General features: G+C 45.5%; 1 protein-coding gene across 1 annotated transcript in view; it reads left to right on the top strand.

The window, feature by feature from the left end:
- LOC125300150 (nesprin-2-like) overlaps window positions 1-15,000 on the top strand; it is a 196,189-nt gene that overhangs the window by 84,906 nt on the left and 96,283 nt on the right. Inside the window, 5 exon segments of the mRNA XM_048251794.1 lie at window positions 1,045-1,206; window positions 9,121-9,282; window positions 12,698-12,769; window positions 13,276-13,365; window positions 14,698-15,000. The exon segment at window positions 14,698-15,000 is cut by the window's right edge and continues 168 nt beyond it. Of these exon segments, the coding sequence (XP_048107751.1) occupies window positions 1,045-1,206; window positions 9,121-9,282; window positions 12,698-12,769; window positions 13,276-13,365; window positions 14,698-15,000 (789 nt within the window).

Raw genomic sequence — 15,000 nt, 5'->3', positions numbered from 1 at the left:
CTCTGCCATGACGCTCCTGTTCCTAGATACACTAACTGAACTGATTAATTAAGTTCGGGAGAAAGGAGATATAAGCCCACCTACACTGAAAACTGATTGGTTGATTTAGCAAAACAGACCAGGATGCTCTCTGTCTTGGATGCGCTTCAGGCACACACCACACACACACACACACACACCCACCGCCACCCCCCCCACACACACACACACACACACACATCCATTCCCCCCCCCCACACACACACACACACACACACACACACACCCCACACACACACACACACACACACACACACACACACACACACCTACACACACACACACACACACACACACACACACACATTCACTTCCTCTCTCTTTTTCCTCTCCGTTGTGTCTGCAGTTAAACTCAGATGTACACGCGATTTAAAGTCCGGTCTGGCTTGCGGCTCTTGGCTCTAGTTTCCGGAGATTTTATGTAATTTTGCGGGGCAGGATATCAATATGTGGGAGACTCCCCAAAACTTCGAGACTTTGGGATGTCTAGCTAGACAGCACTTTGTCGCCAGCACAGAATTTACAGCGTACCTTAATGTCATGTTTATCTATTATTTTGTCTCAAAATAATGACTGTATAGATAACGTGCATCTCTCTCCTCCCTCCATTGTTGTTTACGTTTGTGTCGCTGCGTGGTTTAACACGTGAGTTGTCCTCATGCTGAAAAGGTTGGCATAGCCTACATGACGTTAATCTCCGAGACAAGAAGAAAGCAAAGAATATATCTTTTTACTAAGGAAAATGACAAAAATAGTAACGCACAGTGACTTAGATAAGTAACTTTAATCTGATTACTGATTTGTACTGTAAATAGTAGTGCGTTAGATTACTCGTTACCGAAAAAAGTGGTCAAAATAAACACGTTACTGGCATCACTGGTGATAACATAGCATGCGGTGACTCTTTAACAATTGTGCTTTGGTGTGGATGCTTGTGAATGCTTGTTTTGTATTTGTGTGTGTGTGTGTGTGTGTGTGTGTGTGTGTGTGTGTGTGTGAGTGCAGGAGAGTGAGGAGCAGGGTCAGATTCAGATTGCCCATGTTGAGGAGAACGTTCTAAAGAGAACTGGCGGAACCCTGATGACGGTGGAGTCGTCCAGCCCACAGCAGAGACCGGCCTCAGGCAGAGAACCGGCCAGCCAGCCCCCGCCGGACCAGAGCACTCAGGTGACCACACACTCACACACACACACACACACACACACACACACACACACACACACACACACACACACACACACACACACACCACACACGCACACACGCACGACCTTGACGCCACACGCACCCACACACACACACACACACACACACACACACACACACACACACGCACACACACACACACACACACACACTCACACTCACACTCACACACACACAAACACACACAAACACACTCACACACACTCACACACACACACACACACACACACACATTCTCTCTCTCTCTCTCTGTCTCTCTCTCTGACACACATACAGTAAGGCATTAACACACACAAACACACACAGTCAAATGTACTTGTACATGGACATTGAACACACACACCTTCACCCAGCCTCAGCTTCTAACGTAATGCAGATGGCTCAGCAAGGTGAACAGAGTTAGCCACCGGCAAGCGGCAGCGGCAAGCGTAACGCAACCAGAGACGGTTGATAAAGTTAACTATAGAATCTTTGACGCAACGCAACACAATGCAGCGCTCAGACCATAATAGAGTAGTGTGACGTAGTGTTTCCATGACGGCAGAATCACTGGATCTAAACAAACTTTCGAAGTGGCTTAAATAGCATTGAATTTAGACATGTGGCATCATTTCTAGCTAATAAAAATAAATATATCCATTTAAAGGTGTTTTACCTGCTAGGCAGCAGCTTAGCCACATAACACGGATTCCCTGGCAGGTGTAATAGAAAGAAAAAAATTCCAGTGGATATTTCACGTCTTCTCAAAGACTGGTGGCTGTTAAGAGAGACATTTTTTGAAAAAAAATAAAGCCAAGACACGCCCTTGAATTTAAGGATTTTAACCAAGATGCTGTGAAGTTACACTGAGGTCTCTTTTGGGAGGAAACCCATGCTAAAATAAAACTCTGTAGTCACAAATTTGATCGCGGTTGGTATGAATATATCTTGTAGTATGTGATTCCTACAGTGTAAAAAAATATACTAACGTATTGTAAAATGATTGAAATAGATTAAGAAAGCCACCGCTATGGTGATTTCTAATGGTAGATTGATTTGTTTAGATCCAGTGATATCGCTGCCTTGACAACGTTACGTCATGGCTTCGATACTCTAAAAGTTCTGTCTCGTTTCTACAGCACAAACGGTTTTCCTAAACTGACAATAGAGTACCGAAGCCTTGATGTAGCGTTGTCAATTTCACTGGATCTAAACAAATCAATCTAACCAATCTGAAATCACCATAGCGGTGGCTTTCTTAATCTATTTCAATAATTTTACGCTTTTAAGACGTTAGTATATATGTTTTACACTGTAGGAATCACATACTACAAGATATATTCATACCAACATGATCAAATTCGTGACTAAAGAATTTTATTTTAGCATGGGTTTCCTCCGTAAAAGAGACCTGCTTGTAACTTCACAGCATGCGGTTAAAATCCTTAAATTCACGGACATGTTTTGGCTTTATTTTTCTAGCAAAAAATGTCTCTCTTAACAGCCGCCAGTCTTTGAGAAGACGTGACATATTCACTGGAATTTTTTTCTTTCTATTACACCTGCCAGGGAATCCGTGTTATGTGGCTAAGCTGCTGCCTAGCAGGTAAAACATGTTTAAATGGTTTTATTCCACTGCTTGGTTGAATTTCCAATTGTCCTACGTAATTTAGAACGAACATTAACCATATGTTATTTGCACACCTATGAAGTAGATCCATTTTTTGGCCGGATCACACTTATATATTTATTCCGCGAACTTAGGAAGTTTAAATGAACCGTCACGTTGCATCCGAGCTGTAGCCTACTGTAAAATCCAGACGTTCAGAACCAAAGATTCTAGAGCGGAGCTCTGTTCTAGAATCTTTGTTCAGAACATAGTAACATTGTAGCATATGACGGAGGTGGCTTTTAGCTAGATGGATGACAGCAGGCTAAGTAAAATAGCGATGTTTCAAAGCTAAAGTTCATCAGAATCTTGGGATACTGCCGGGCTGACAACGGGAGAGATAGAACTAACGACTGGCCTTTGGTCGAGCAACCATCCATTTAGAACTAGTTACGCAGTTTGTCCTGCAAGTTGAGAAATTAGTTGATATGTGTCGGAAGAAAGTAGTTCTACATAGGGGTGTGACTTTCGAAACCGATGTCTCGAATCAGTGTCGAGGATTCGAAACACTGCTTCGAAACGTGGTTCAAAACAGCCATGTCATGTGACCACTACTTCGAAACATTGTTCAAAATCCCCATGTCATGTGACCAACGTTAAGTGAACCTTCGGTGCATTTCACCAGTCTCGGAAGCCGTGCCCGCGCATTCAATTAACAGTGTAGACTATTCTTACGCAATAACCATGATGGTGTAGTGGTTAGTGAGGGCGTTTTTTGCACGGTAGGCCTAGCCCAGGCTGCTCAAATGTGGTTCGATCCCCGTTTGATTTAAGGTATTGTTTCAGATCGTATCTGTTTATGCTTTCTTACTTCATCATTAACCACACAGTTTCAACTAAACTCTCAGAATGGTCAAAAATCGAGAGTTTTTATAAGAAGAAAGTGATTTAGAGAACACTAGCGGCAGCAATAAGAATTTCTTTATTGTCACTTCATGTGGTCTCCCATGATCCAGTAATTGACCACGGGCATGACTGCTTAGCTTTTGACAAAGACTGAACACAGGTAACACAGCAAGCCACAAACTTCAAAGACTACATCTCCAATACGAAGCATTTCACAGATTTGTTTCAGCCCTAAACAGCTTTGAGGTGTCGGAATTGTTTCAAGCTGAACAACCCGCACAATTGCTTCAACGCTTCAGTGTTTCATAAAGCCTCGCTTTGCCCATCCCTAGTTCTACAAACAAGAGTTTTAGCGATTAAAACGTTTAAATTGTAACAGGAAATGAACACAACGCAAGTGGCAACAGTGGAATAAGCGGATAATGGACTCCACCGCGGGTCTGTTCACAGAAGTTAATGCACTTGATTTTCCTCGCCGCTGGGCCGGGCCATTTTACAACCTTGACCGCGGCAATAACTTCTGTGAACAGACCACCGCGGTGGTCCATTATCCCTTACATAGCCTACATTTCAAACAATTTATTAGCTAGAAATTATGCCACATGTCTACATTCAATCAGAGAATGTCTAATAAGGGGAGAACTGCCACTCTCGGAAAACTTCCGTTTCTGAACTGGTTGCAGTTCCTCCTGTGGTTCCACATGAGGGCCATTCACGAAAGTGCAGAATGCATGGAGGTCTATGGAGCTGTACCCCCAAAATCCACTTTTCTCGATATCATTTTTTTTCAAGTAATTTGAATATTGTATTCGAAAGGGGAGGCAAAGAAAATATACTTGGTTGAGTATTATATTTTTTAAAGTCACTTAAGCCTTTCAAACGGTCAATGACGCCATTCATTAGCACAATGCTAGCGTTATGGGCAACAACTAATTCAACCTGTAAGAAATCAAAAGTACTCGCTCATTCAACTTTTGACCTATAACCCATGTTGAAGTTATACAAACTACAATCAAATCTGAGATTTGTCAACTAACAATCAGGTGAAAGAGACAAATTTAGCCGCCTAGCTCCATAGACTCCGATTCATTCTGCACTCATGGCGATCGCCCCAGTGGAAATCTGGTGGAACTGCAACCAAAATTCAGTACAATGGGACTTAATACGGAGTGGCCAGGCTCTCCAGACGGAAGCTCTGATTCATCGTTAGGAAGCCACTGAAAGTTTGTTTAGATCCAGTGATTCTGTGCCATGGAACGAACGTCACACTTCGGTACTGAAGTGTGATGTTCCATTTCCACAACGACAGTGTCACTGGATCTAAACTTTCGAAGTGGCTTCATAGCATTGAATGTAGACATGTGGGATCGGAAACGTAAAATCATTTAAATAGATAAAAAAAGCCACCGCTATGGTTAATACTATGGCTGGATTGATTTGTTTAGATCCAGTGAAATTGCTGCCTTGACAACAGCTTGGGTACTCTATTGATTACGCTCGCGTTGCGCTTTGAAAGTTGAACCAAGTTCAGCACTCAGCTTGTTCAACGCTAACATTGCGATAGCGTTGCCACCGTTCCGCTGCTGAACCATAGAGAACAAGAGGAAGCCTGCTGCTTGCCGCTGGCTAATGTGATCCCCGCCTGTTCGTTCTATATGATGATTTGGATCTATATGATGATCTATAGGACGATGTGGATCTAAGTTTGCCTTGTTGAATCCCCTCTGCAGATAATAGTCTAACTGTAGCCATCTGACTTGGACACTGCACCACTGAAATCTGAAGCTGTGTGTGTGTGTGTGTGTGTCTGTGTGTGTGTAGAACTGCAAAACTGTAAATTCTGTGCTGTGTCTTAGTTAAAGACTACTAGTGTGTGCTCCCATCACTAACTGCTGTGGTTTGTAATCTGTGTGCTGCTTGCGTGTGTGTTTTAACCCTGGTGTGTGTTTTGTCTTTTTCCTCTCAGAAAAGCACAGCAAAGTCCCGTGTGGGCAAATTCTCCCTTTTTAAGAGGAAAAAGAACCCCCCTCAGTAGAGCTGCCCTCTTACCCCAGTAGCCCACACTTACCCCACACTTACCCCACACTTACCCCAGTATCCCAAGCTCACACACTTAACTTACCCCAGTAACACACCTACACACACTAAACACACCTACACACACTTTACTTACCCCAGTAACATACCTATGCACACACCCAGGGACAGTGATTCATATTGTGTGATATACTAATCAGTACACTAATCTAGATGCTATTAACTAATGATGTATTGATAATTTAATAATGATAATGACAATGATTTATATATACTAGCACATGACATGTAGATTTCCATATAGAGGTGGACTGAAGGGAGAGGACATTGCAATATCTCTCTAGAAGATGCCTATGCAGTAAGGCACCAGCAGATGGCGCTAAACTGCAATTATATCTCTATAGAAGATGCCTATGCAGTAAGACACCAGCAGATGGCGCTAAACTGCAATATCTCTCTAGAAGATGCCTATGCAGTAAGACACCAGCAGATGGCGCTAAACTGCAATATCTCTCTAGAAGATGCCTATGCAGTTCCTCTCATGGTGGAAGCTCACTAATGCACCAGCAGATGGCGCTAACTCCACTCACACACATACTCATGACATTCATACTTTATCACACAGTGGCATTATCACCACACACACACACGCACACGCACACACACTCACACACACACACATACACACACTGATTGATCAGATGGTCGGATCTCCTGCCCCCGTAAAGGAGACCACTGGTCATTTTAACCCTTTAAACCCCAACAGTAGCAGGAACACACCATTTACATCAGGTATTTACACTAGTATAGAGAGACAGACAGAGGGAATCAGAGAGAGAGAGAAAGAGATAGAATAAGAGATAGAGAGAAAGATAGAGAGAGTAAGAGAGAGAGAATTGAGGATGAGAATAAAGCCCCACGTGCTGCCCAGGAAGCTGCCCCACACAGCTGCCCTGCCCGGGGTGGGAAAGGAAGGGGTGAGTGATGGTGGTGGTGCTGGTGATGTTGGTGGTGGTGGTGGGGGGGTGGGTATTGGGCAGTGTACGAGCAGCGTGAACCTCCAGTGTTATTGGGCAATGCGAGAATCTCAGTGTTATTGGGCAGTGTATACGATGCTTAACCTCAGTGTTATTGGGCAGTGTATACGATGTGCGTAACCTCAGTGTTATTGGGCAGTGTATACGATGTGAGTAACCTCAGTGTTATTGGGCAGTGTATATGATGTGCGTAATCTCAGTGTTATTGGGCAGTGTATACGATGTGCATAACCTCAGTGTTATTGGGCAGTGTATACGATGTGCGTAATCTCAGTGTTATTGGGCAGTGTATACGATGTGCATAATCTCAGTGTTATTGGGCAGTGTATACGATGTGCATAACCTCAGAGTTGTGGGTGGTGTATATGATGTGCATAATCTCAGAGTTGTGGGTGGTGTATATGATGTGCATTATCTCAGAGTTATGGGTGGTGTATATGATGTGCATTATCTCAGAGTTGTGGGTGGTGTATATGATGTGCATTATCTCAGAGTTGTGGGTGGTGTATTATCTCAGAGTTATGGGTGGTGTATATTATGTGCATTATCTCAGAGTTATGGGTGGTGTATTATCTCAGAGTTGTGGGTGGTGTATATGATGTGCATAATCTCAGAGTTATGGGTGGTGTATATGATGTGCATTATCTCAGTTATGGGTGGTGTATTATCTCAGAGCTATGGGTGGTGTATATGATGTGCATAATCTCAGAGTTATGGGTGGTGTATATGATGTGCATTATCTCAGAGTTATGGGTGGTGTATAATCTCAGAGTTATGGGTGGTGCATATGATGTGCATTATCTCAGAGTTATGGGTGGTGTATATGATGTGCATTATCTCAGAGTTATGGGTGGTGTATAATCTCAGAGTTATGGGTGGTGTATATGATGTGCATTATCTCAGAGTTATGGGTGGTGTATGGGTGGTGTATATGATGTGCATTATCTCAGAGTTGTAGGTGGCGTATGGGTGGTGTATATGATGTGCGTAGAGTGGAGTTGTGGGTGGTGTGTGGGTGGTGTATGGGTGGAGTATAATCTCAGAGTTGTGGGTGGTGTATGGGTGGTGTATGGGTGGTGTATGGGTGGAGTATAATCTCAGAGTTGTGGGTGGTGTATGGGTGGTGTATATGATGTGCGTAGAGTGGAGTTGTGGGTGGTGGGTGGTGTATGGGTGGTGTATGGGTGGTGTATGGGTGGTGTATATGATGTGCGTAGAGTGGAGTTGTGGGTGGGTGGGTGGTTTGGGCGGCGCGGTGGTGCATATGACGCCGCGATGGAGTTGTACCTTCATAATCTCAGTGTTATGGGTGGTGTATATGATGTGCATTATCTCAGCAGGGTGGTGTATTATCTCAGAGCTATGGGTGGTGAGTATGTGATGCGCATAATCCAGAGTTAAGTGGGTGGTGTATATGATGCATTATCTCAGAGTTATGGGTGGTGTATAATCTCAGAGCAGGTGGCATATGATGTGCATTATCTCAGAGAGTTATGGGTGGTGTATACATGCATTATCTCAGAGTGGTGCGGTGTATAATCTCAGAGTTATGGGTGGTGTATAGCGATGTGGTAATATCTCAGAGTTATGGGTGGTGTATGGGTGGTGTATATGATGCATTATCTCGTAGAGTTGTAGGTGGCGTATGGGTGGTGTATATGATGTGCGTAGAGTGGAGTTGTGGGTGGTGTATGGGTGGTATGGGTGAGTATAATCAGAGTTGTGGGTGGCGTAGGGTGGTATGGTGGTGTATGGGTGGTGTATATGTATGGAGTTGGGTGGTGTATGGGTGGTGCATATGGCAGAAGTGGGAGTGGAGTGGGGTGGTGTATGGGTGGTGTATGGGTGGTGTATATGATGTGCGTAGAGTGGAGTTGTACTCTTCATAATCTCAGTGTTATGCTCTAATCTCCGATATGCCGCATCAGCGCAGCTGCTTATGCAAGATGAAATTTAATCCAGCGCTGAGAGAGAGAGAGAGAATGAGTGAGTGAGAGTGAGAGAGAAAGGGAGAGAGAGAGAGTGGGAAAGAGAGAATGGGAGGAGCATGTGATGTTTACAGACAAGCTGCTACACACACGGATTCACTAGGGTCTAGCTCGGACACTCTGCTCTTACCGTGGTCACTCTCTCAGTCTCTCGGCGTTGGCCTGGTGGGATCTCTGTGGAACAGGCTAGAACCGGCTTTGTGTTCTCTGTGGAACAGGCTAGAACAGGCTGCGTGTTCTCTGTGGAGAGTGCTAGAACAGGCTGCGTGTTCTCTGCCCTGGGCTCAGCATGTATGTGTGTTTTGTTGACATGATGAAGCAGAACGCATCGAACACCTCAACGTCAGAGGAGGAGGAGGAGGAGGAGGAGGATGAAGAAAGTGGTGAGAATGGGGAGAGAGAGGAGAAGGAGGAGAAGGAGGAGGAAGACAAACTCTCTCCTTTCTACTCATGTGACTCGGATAGCAGCAGTGAGGAAAAGGTAAAGAGATGGATACTAGTCATAACACTCCCCTCTCCACACCTCTCCTCTCCTCCTCACCTCTCCACACCTCCTCTCCTCTCCTCCTCACCTCTCCTCTCCTCCTCCCCTCCACACCTCCTCACCTCTCCACACCTCCACTCCTCTCCTCACCTCTCCTCACCTCTCCACACCTCCACTCCTCTCCTCACCTCTCCACACCTCCACTCCACTCCTCTCCTCCTCCCCTCCTCTCCTCCCCTCCTTTCCACTCCTCTCTTCTCCTCTCCTTTCCTCCTCTCCTCTCTTTTTCTCCTCCTCTTTTTCCTCCTCTCCTCTCTTCTCTTCTCCTGTCTTCTCTTCTCCTCTCCTTTCCTCTCCACTCCACTCCTCCTCTCCTCTCTTCCTCTCCTCCTTTCCCCTCCTCCACTCCTCTCTTCTTCTCTTCTCCTCTTTTTGTATCTTCTCTGCTCCTTTCTTCCTGTCCTATTCTCCTGTTCTCCACTCCTTTGTCTTACTCTCTCCCTCTCTTCTCTCTTACTCCCTCTCTTCTCTCTTACTCCCTCTCTTCTCTCTCTCTCTTCTCTTTTACTCTTTTCCTCTCTTCTCTCTGTAGTTGTTCGTTTCCAGAGTAGTTTCCTGTATTTCCACTCAGCGGCCTCCTCCTGCCACCTCCTCTCCTCCTCCTCATCTCACCTCCTCCATCTGACGTGTGTGTCAGTGCTGACGGCTCCTCCTCACATGAGCCCCGTGTGTCATGTCTGTCATCTATGTGTCTCTCTGTCTGTCAGACTGTCATGTCTGTTATCTGTGTGTCTATCTATGTATCTCTCTGTCTGTCAGACTGTCATGTCTGTTATCTATGTGTCTCTCTGTCTGCCAGACTGTCATGTCTGTTATCTATGTGTCTTCTCTGTCTGCCAGTGTCTGTTATCTATGTGTCTGTCTGTCAGACTGTCATGTCTGTTATCTATGTGTCTTCTCTTGTCTGTCAGACTGTCATGTCTTCGTTATCTATGTGTCTCTGTCTGTCAGACTGTCATGTCTGTTATCTATGTGTCTCTCTGTCTGTCAGACTGTCATGTCTGTTATCTATGTGTCTCTCTGTCTGTCAGACTGTCATGTCTGTTATCTATGTGTCTCTCTGTCTGTCAGACTGTCATGTCTGTTATCTATGTGTCTCTCTGTCTGTCAGACTGTCATGTCTGTTATCTCTTTCTCTTTCTCTTGACCCTGTTCTCAATGTGCTGTTGTTTCCATTGTAAATTAGGAACTGTTGTTATGTCCTGTGCTGTTGTTTCCATTGTAAATAAGGAGCTGTTGTCATGCCCTGGCTCCTCCTCTAGGGGGTGCTCTTGTACCGTATTCCCATGTGGGTTGCTGTGTGGCCGTGTGCTTCTGCTGTGTGTGTGAACAGATCTGCTGATGACGGGTTTTAACATGAACACGAGCAACACGTTTAACAGGATCAAAAAGACTCCACTCAGTTAGAGGCCTGCACTAGCTGTGACATTTTTTCTCGATAGTATAAAACTCCTGAACTTTAACTATGGACAATACTGCAACTCAAACCGCCTGTAAGCTGTCTGTATGTGTGTTCCATTTCCTACTCTGGAAAGGAATGCTGCTGACTGCTTAGTGAAAGCATTGGGGGGGGGGGGGGGGGGGGGCTGTGGTGGGGTCTGGGGGACTCCCAAACAGAATTTCAATAAATTTCCTGCCATGCAAAAATATTATCATAAAATATAAATCACAAACAAGTCGTTAGTTAAGTCAGTCAATTAGGGCATTCCAACACTTTTGCCGGACATATGCATGGATGGATTATGAACCCCTGGGCACAGATGCAAAAAGCCCTCCCCAGTTAAGATGGGAGGTCTGGGGGCATGCTTTTAAAAATCACCCTTTAGATGATGACTTCTGGTGAGTTTGTGAGTTTTGTGGAAAAGAGGAGAAGCAAGTTCACACAGAGGCCCAGTAGGCCCATTCAGTAATCCATCCCTGGACATAGACCTGTGGGATGACTCCATTTGTCTCCAAAATGTATATTTTAAAAGAACATTCCAACTAGAGTATATTTGCTAACCTTTAAATTACATAGAATGCAATTGCTCTTTGTCTAATTACTTACACCTGAAGATTTATTTAACGGCTAAAGGCCCATTCACACCAAGAACGATAACGATAACTATAAATAGATATAGTTTTCGTTAATATGAATGACAACGTTCACACAAACTATAACAATAACGACATGAAGAACGATATTGTTGGGGATCACTTTCAGAGCGATTTTCAGATCAGCCAATAGCCAATCAGAACCCATAGAATTTTAACCGTCACATTCATTAACACAAGGAGAGACTTTGTTTATCATTGTTCAGTGTGAACGCTTTTATCGTTATGGTTATAGTTATCGTTATAGTTCTTGGTGTGAATAGGCCTTTAGGCTTAGACTCATACAGTAGGTTTGGACCTATAGCCTAATAATAATTTGTATTTTGATTGTATTATGCTGGCGGCTAAATAGAATGTTTACATTGGTAGTTTCAAAGGGACAGGATTCAGGAATAGGCCTCTCTTCTGTCTGAATCACCTCAGGTTGCATTATAGGCTGCTTTCTGACAGAAATGACGTTTTGTACCAACATGTAGAAACACTACTACAGCCTCTTTTTTTTTCTTTGTCCACGATTCACATTATCAACATTATCACACTATCACCAGTGCATTGTAAAAAAATGAATGGGGTTTCCTTAGCCTGTGCTACACCTTTCCAACACGTTTTGTAAGAATTGTACGGGTAGCTTCCGATATTGTTGACAGCCCCACCATTAGGCACTAGGGTGCAGGAAGCTTTTGAGAGCGCACGCCACTAACGAAAAACACAAAACCACCAGGACAAACCACTCAGGGTGCACAGTAGGCTACTCTCTCTGGAACCATCACTAGCTCACTCATTTGTGCGTTATTTACGTTTGATTACATTTCAGATGGTGGTGCTTGTTGGTTTCCTGCAGTAGCCTATAGCGTTTTTTTCTTTCTTTTTTTTTTTATGTCCGAATATTGGGGGGGACATCAGAATATTGGGGGGGACACGTAAAAGATGTATGTGTCTAATGGGACGACTCTCAGTAAAGATGTATGTGTCTAATGGGACTACTCTCAGTAAAGACGTATGTGTCTAATCTAATGGGACGTCTCTCCGTAAAGATGTGTGTGTCTGGTCCTTGGTAAAGATGTGTGTGTCTGGTCCTTGGTGAAGATGTGTGTGTCTGGTCCTTGGTAAAGATGTGTGTGTCTGATGGGGGGACGGTCCTTGGTGAAGATGTAGATGTCTCTGATGTCATTCTAAAACCTGTAGTTCTATTTCCTTTTCTTAGTTTTGTTATTCTCTAAGTGGTTTGGTGTGATGGGCTGTTTTTTCTCTCGCCCAGGAGGGAACGTCTGCCCTTAGAACCGACCCTGGAGATACAGAAGAGAGTTCTGCTGCAGCCTCAGAACCAAAGGTAATCCATGGTTCTATCAGTCTGTCAGTATTGTGTGTGTGTGTGTGTGTGTGTGTTTGTGTGTCCCTATGTGTGTGTGTCTCTCTGTATGTGTGTGTGTCTCTCTGTATGTGTGTGTGTGTGTGTGTGTGTCTGTGTGTGTGTGTGTGTGTGTCTCTGTGTGTGTGTTTGTGTGTGTGTGTGTGTCTCTCTGTATGTGTGTGTGTGTGTGTGTGTGTGTGTGTGTGTGTGTGTGTGTGTGTGTGTCTGTGTGTGTGTGTGTGTGTGTGTGTGTGTATGTGTGTGTGCGTGTGTGTGTGTCTGTGTGTGTGTGTGTGTGTGTGTGTCCACTCACACAGTGTGTGTAACTACAGGCAGAGTGCTGCGTAACACATAATCACACAACGCTGTGTAACCTCATCTAATGTTCTGAGTGTGTATTTGATTTGTGTGTGTGTGTGTGTGTGTGTGTGTGAGGGTAGATGCATGAACTCTAACCCCGATGACCTCTGCTCCTGTTCTTGTAGGCTGTAGTGGGCGTGTCTCAGGTGGGGACGGCGGACTCCGTGTCCAAGCCCGTGGCGACGGTCCGAACGCAGTCGCTGCCCAGAGAGCTGGTAACCACGCCCTCCGTTACAGAGCTCTCCCCTTCCCCCTCTAGAGGAACCAAGTGTGTCGTCTCCTAGAACCCTTAGAACCCTCCGAAACCCTTAGAACTCCTCACTAGAACCCTACCCATCCACCTCTCACTAGCTCCACCCTCTTCAGTGCTTTTACATGGCGGGTTCTGGAGCTGGTTCCGTCGTGTGGAGAGTGGAACGTTCTACCGATGGAACCCTTTGACTCTGATTTTGATCATAACAGACTCTCTTTGGTGTCTCTTTTGGAATCTGACCCTTGACCTTTGACCTTTGACCGCACTGTGTGTTTACTCAACTCTACTGGACTCTACTGGAACACGCTCCGCCTCTGCCTTTCCGATCAGCCAATGAGAGCTCGGAGATGCAGAGCTGGGCGTTGCCTCTTGCACACTCACTCACACAGAGTTTGGCTGTTGGCTGTGCTGGCTGGTTGAGCTTTAACTCCAGGCCTGAAGGCGGCGATCCTGCCTTTAACTCCAGGCCTGAAGGGGGCAATCCTCCTCAGAGGAGCTCACATCTGCCTGTCTGTCTGTTGAGAGAAACACTATTTGATTTGGTGACATCCTCACAGCTGCATGCTCCTCTGCAATGATTAAATACTAAACATGGTGTCCTAAAACAATGTTCTATGGCCTGCTTTTTTATAATATTGACCAGGTGGAATTTTCCTATTTAAAACGATGGCAAATGATGATTGTGATGTGTGATGTTATATTTGGAATGATTCTGTATGATGAAGAGCCTTTACCAAACGTTAAAGCAACTGATACTCCAGCTCCGATAGGCCACTGTCAGGTCACTGAAACTGTCGTATGTGTCCCTGCTGAAATGAAGTATTCCTCTGACCATGCTGTTGGTCTGGCTGCCCCCTACTGGCCATCAGGGGAACTGACCATGTGCTGTGTCCAAAGGAGATCTGTGTTTTGTCTGTGCTCCACCAGCTTCTCCCTGCAAGCCATGTAAACGCACTGTAGCCTGTAGTCTACCCACCCCAGCATGCATGCGCTAGTGTGTGTGCGTGTGCGTGCGCGTGTGCGTATGTGTGTGTGCGTGTGTGTGTGTGCGTGCGTGCGTGTGTGCGTGCGTGCGTGTGTGTATGTGTGTGTGTGTGTGGCGTGCGTGCGTGTGTGTGTGTGTGCGCGTGCATGCGTGTGTGTGTGTGTGCGCGTGCATGCATGCGTGTGTGTGTGTGTGTGTTCCTCACTCTTGTCATCACCACCTTCTGCCTTTGTGCTGCTGTTTGTACACTAAGTGAAATAAAGGGAGAATTGATGAAGGCGCCCGTCTCTCTCTCTGTGTCTGTATCAGGGCCTCACGTCCAGCGGTCAGAGTGACCCTCCAGCGGGGCTGAAGACGCACACACACCTCGCACACACACACCTCGCACACACACAGTGCGGGAGCAGTCTAGCAGAGGAAAGTCAGGACTCAGGGGTTACCTTGGAGACGACCTCTGTGACCCTGGGGTCGTGGGGTCAGGAGGGGTCATCTGAGGTGGCGAGCGGCACGTGTCCCCTGGTGCCCTCTAAGGCCTGCCCACTGCCAGGTTCCAGGGGCCTGGAGACGGAGGCTCTGCCCAGAGAAGAGGCACCTTCATCGGGTAGCCCACCA

The sequence above is a fragment of the Alosa alosa genome, chromosome 1, assembly GCF_017589495.1.
Source record: "Alosa alosa isolate M-15738 ecotype Scorff River chromosome 1, AALO_Geno_1.1, whole genome shotgun sequence".
Taxonomy (NCBI): Eukaryota; Metazoa; Chordata; class Actinopteri; order Clupeiformes; family Clupeidae; genus Alosa; species Alosa alosa.
Note: the sequence above shows the minus strand (reverse complement) of the source record. Positions and strands in the feature narration are given on the sequence as shown.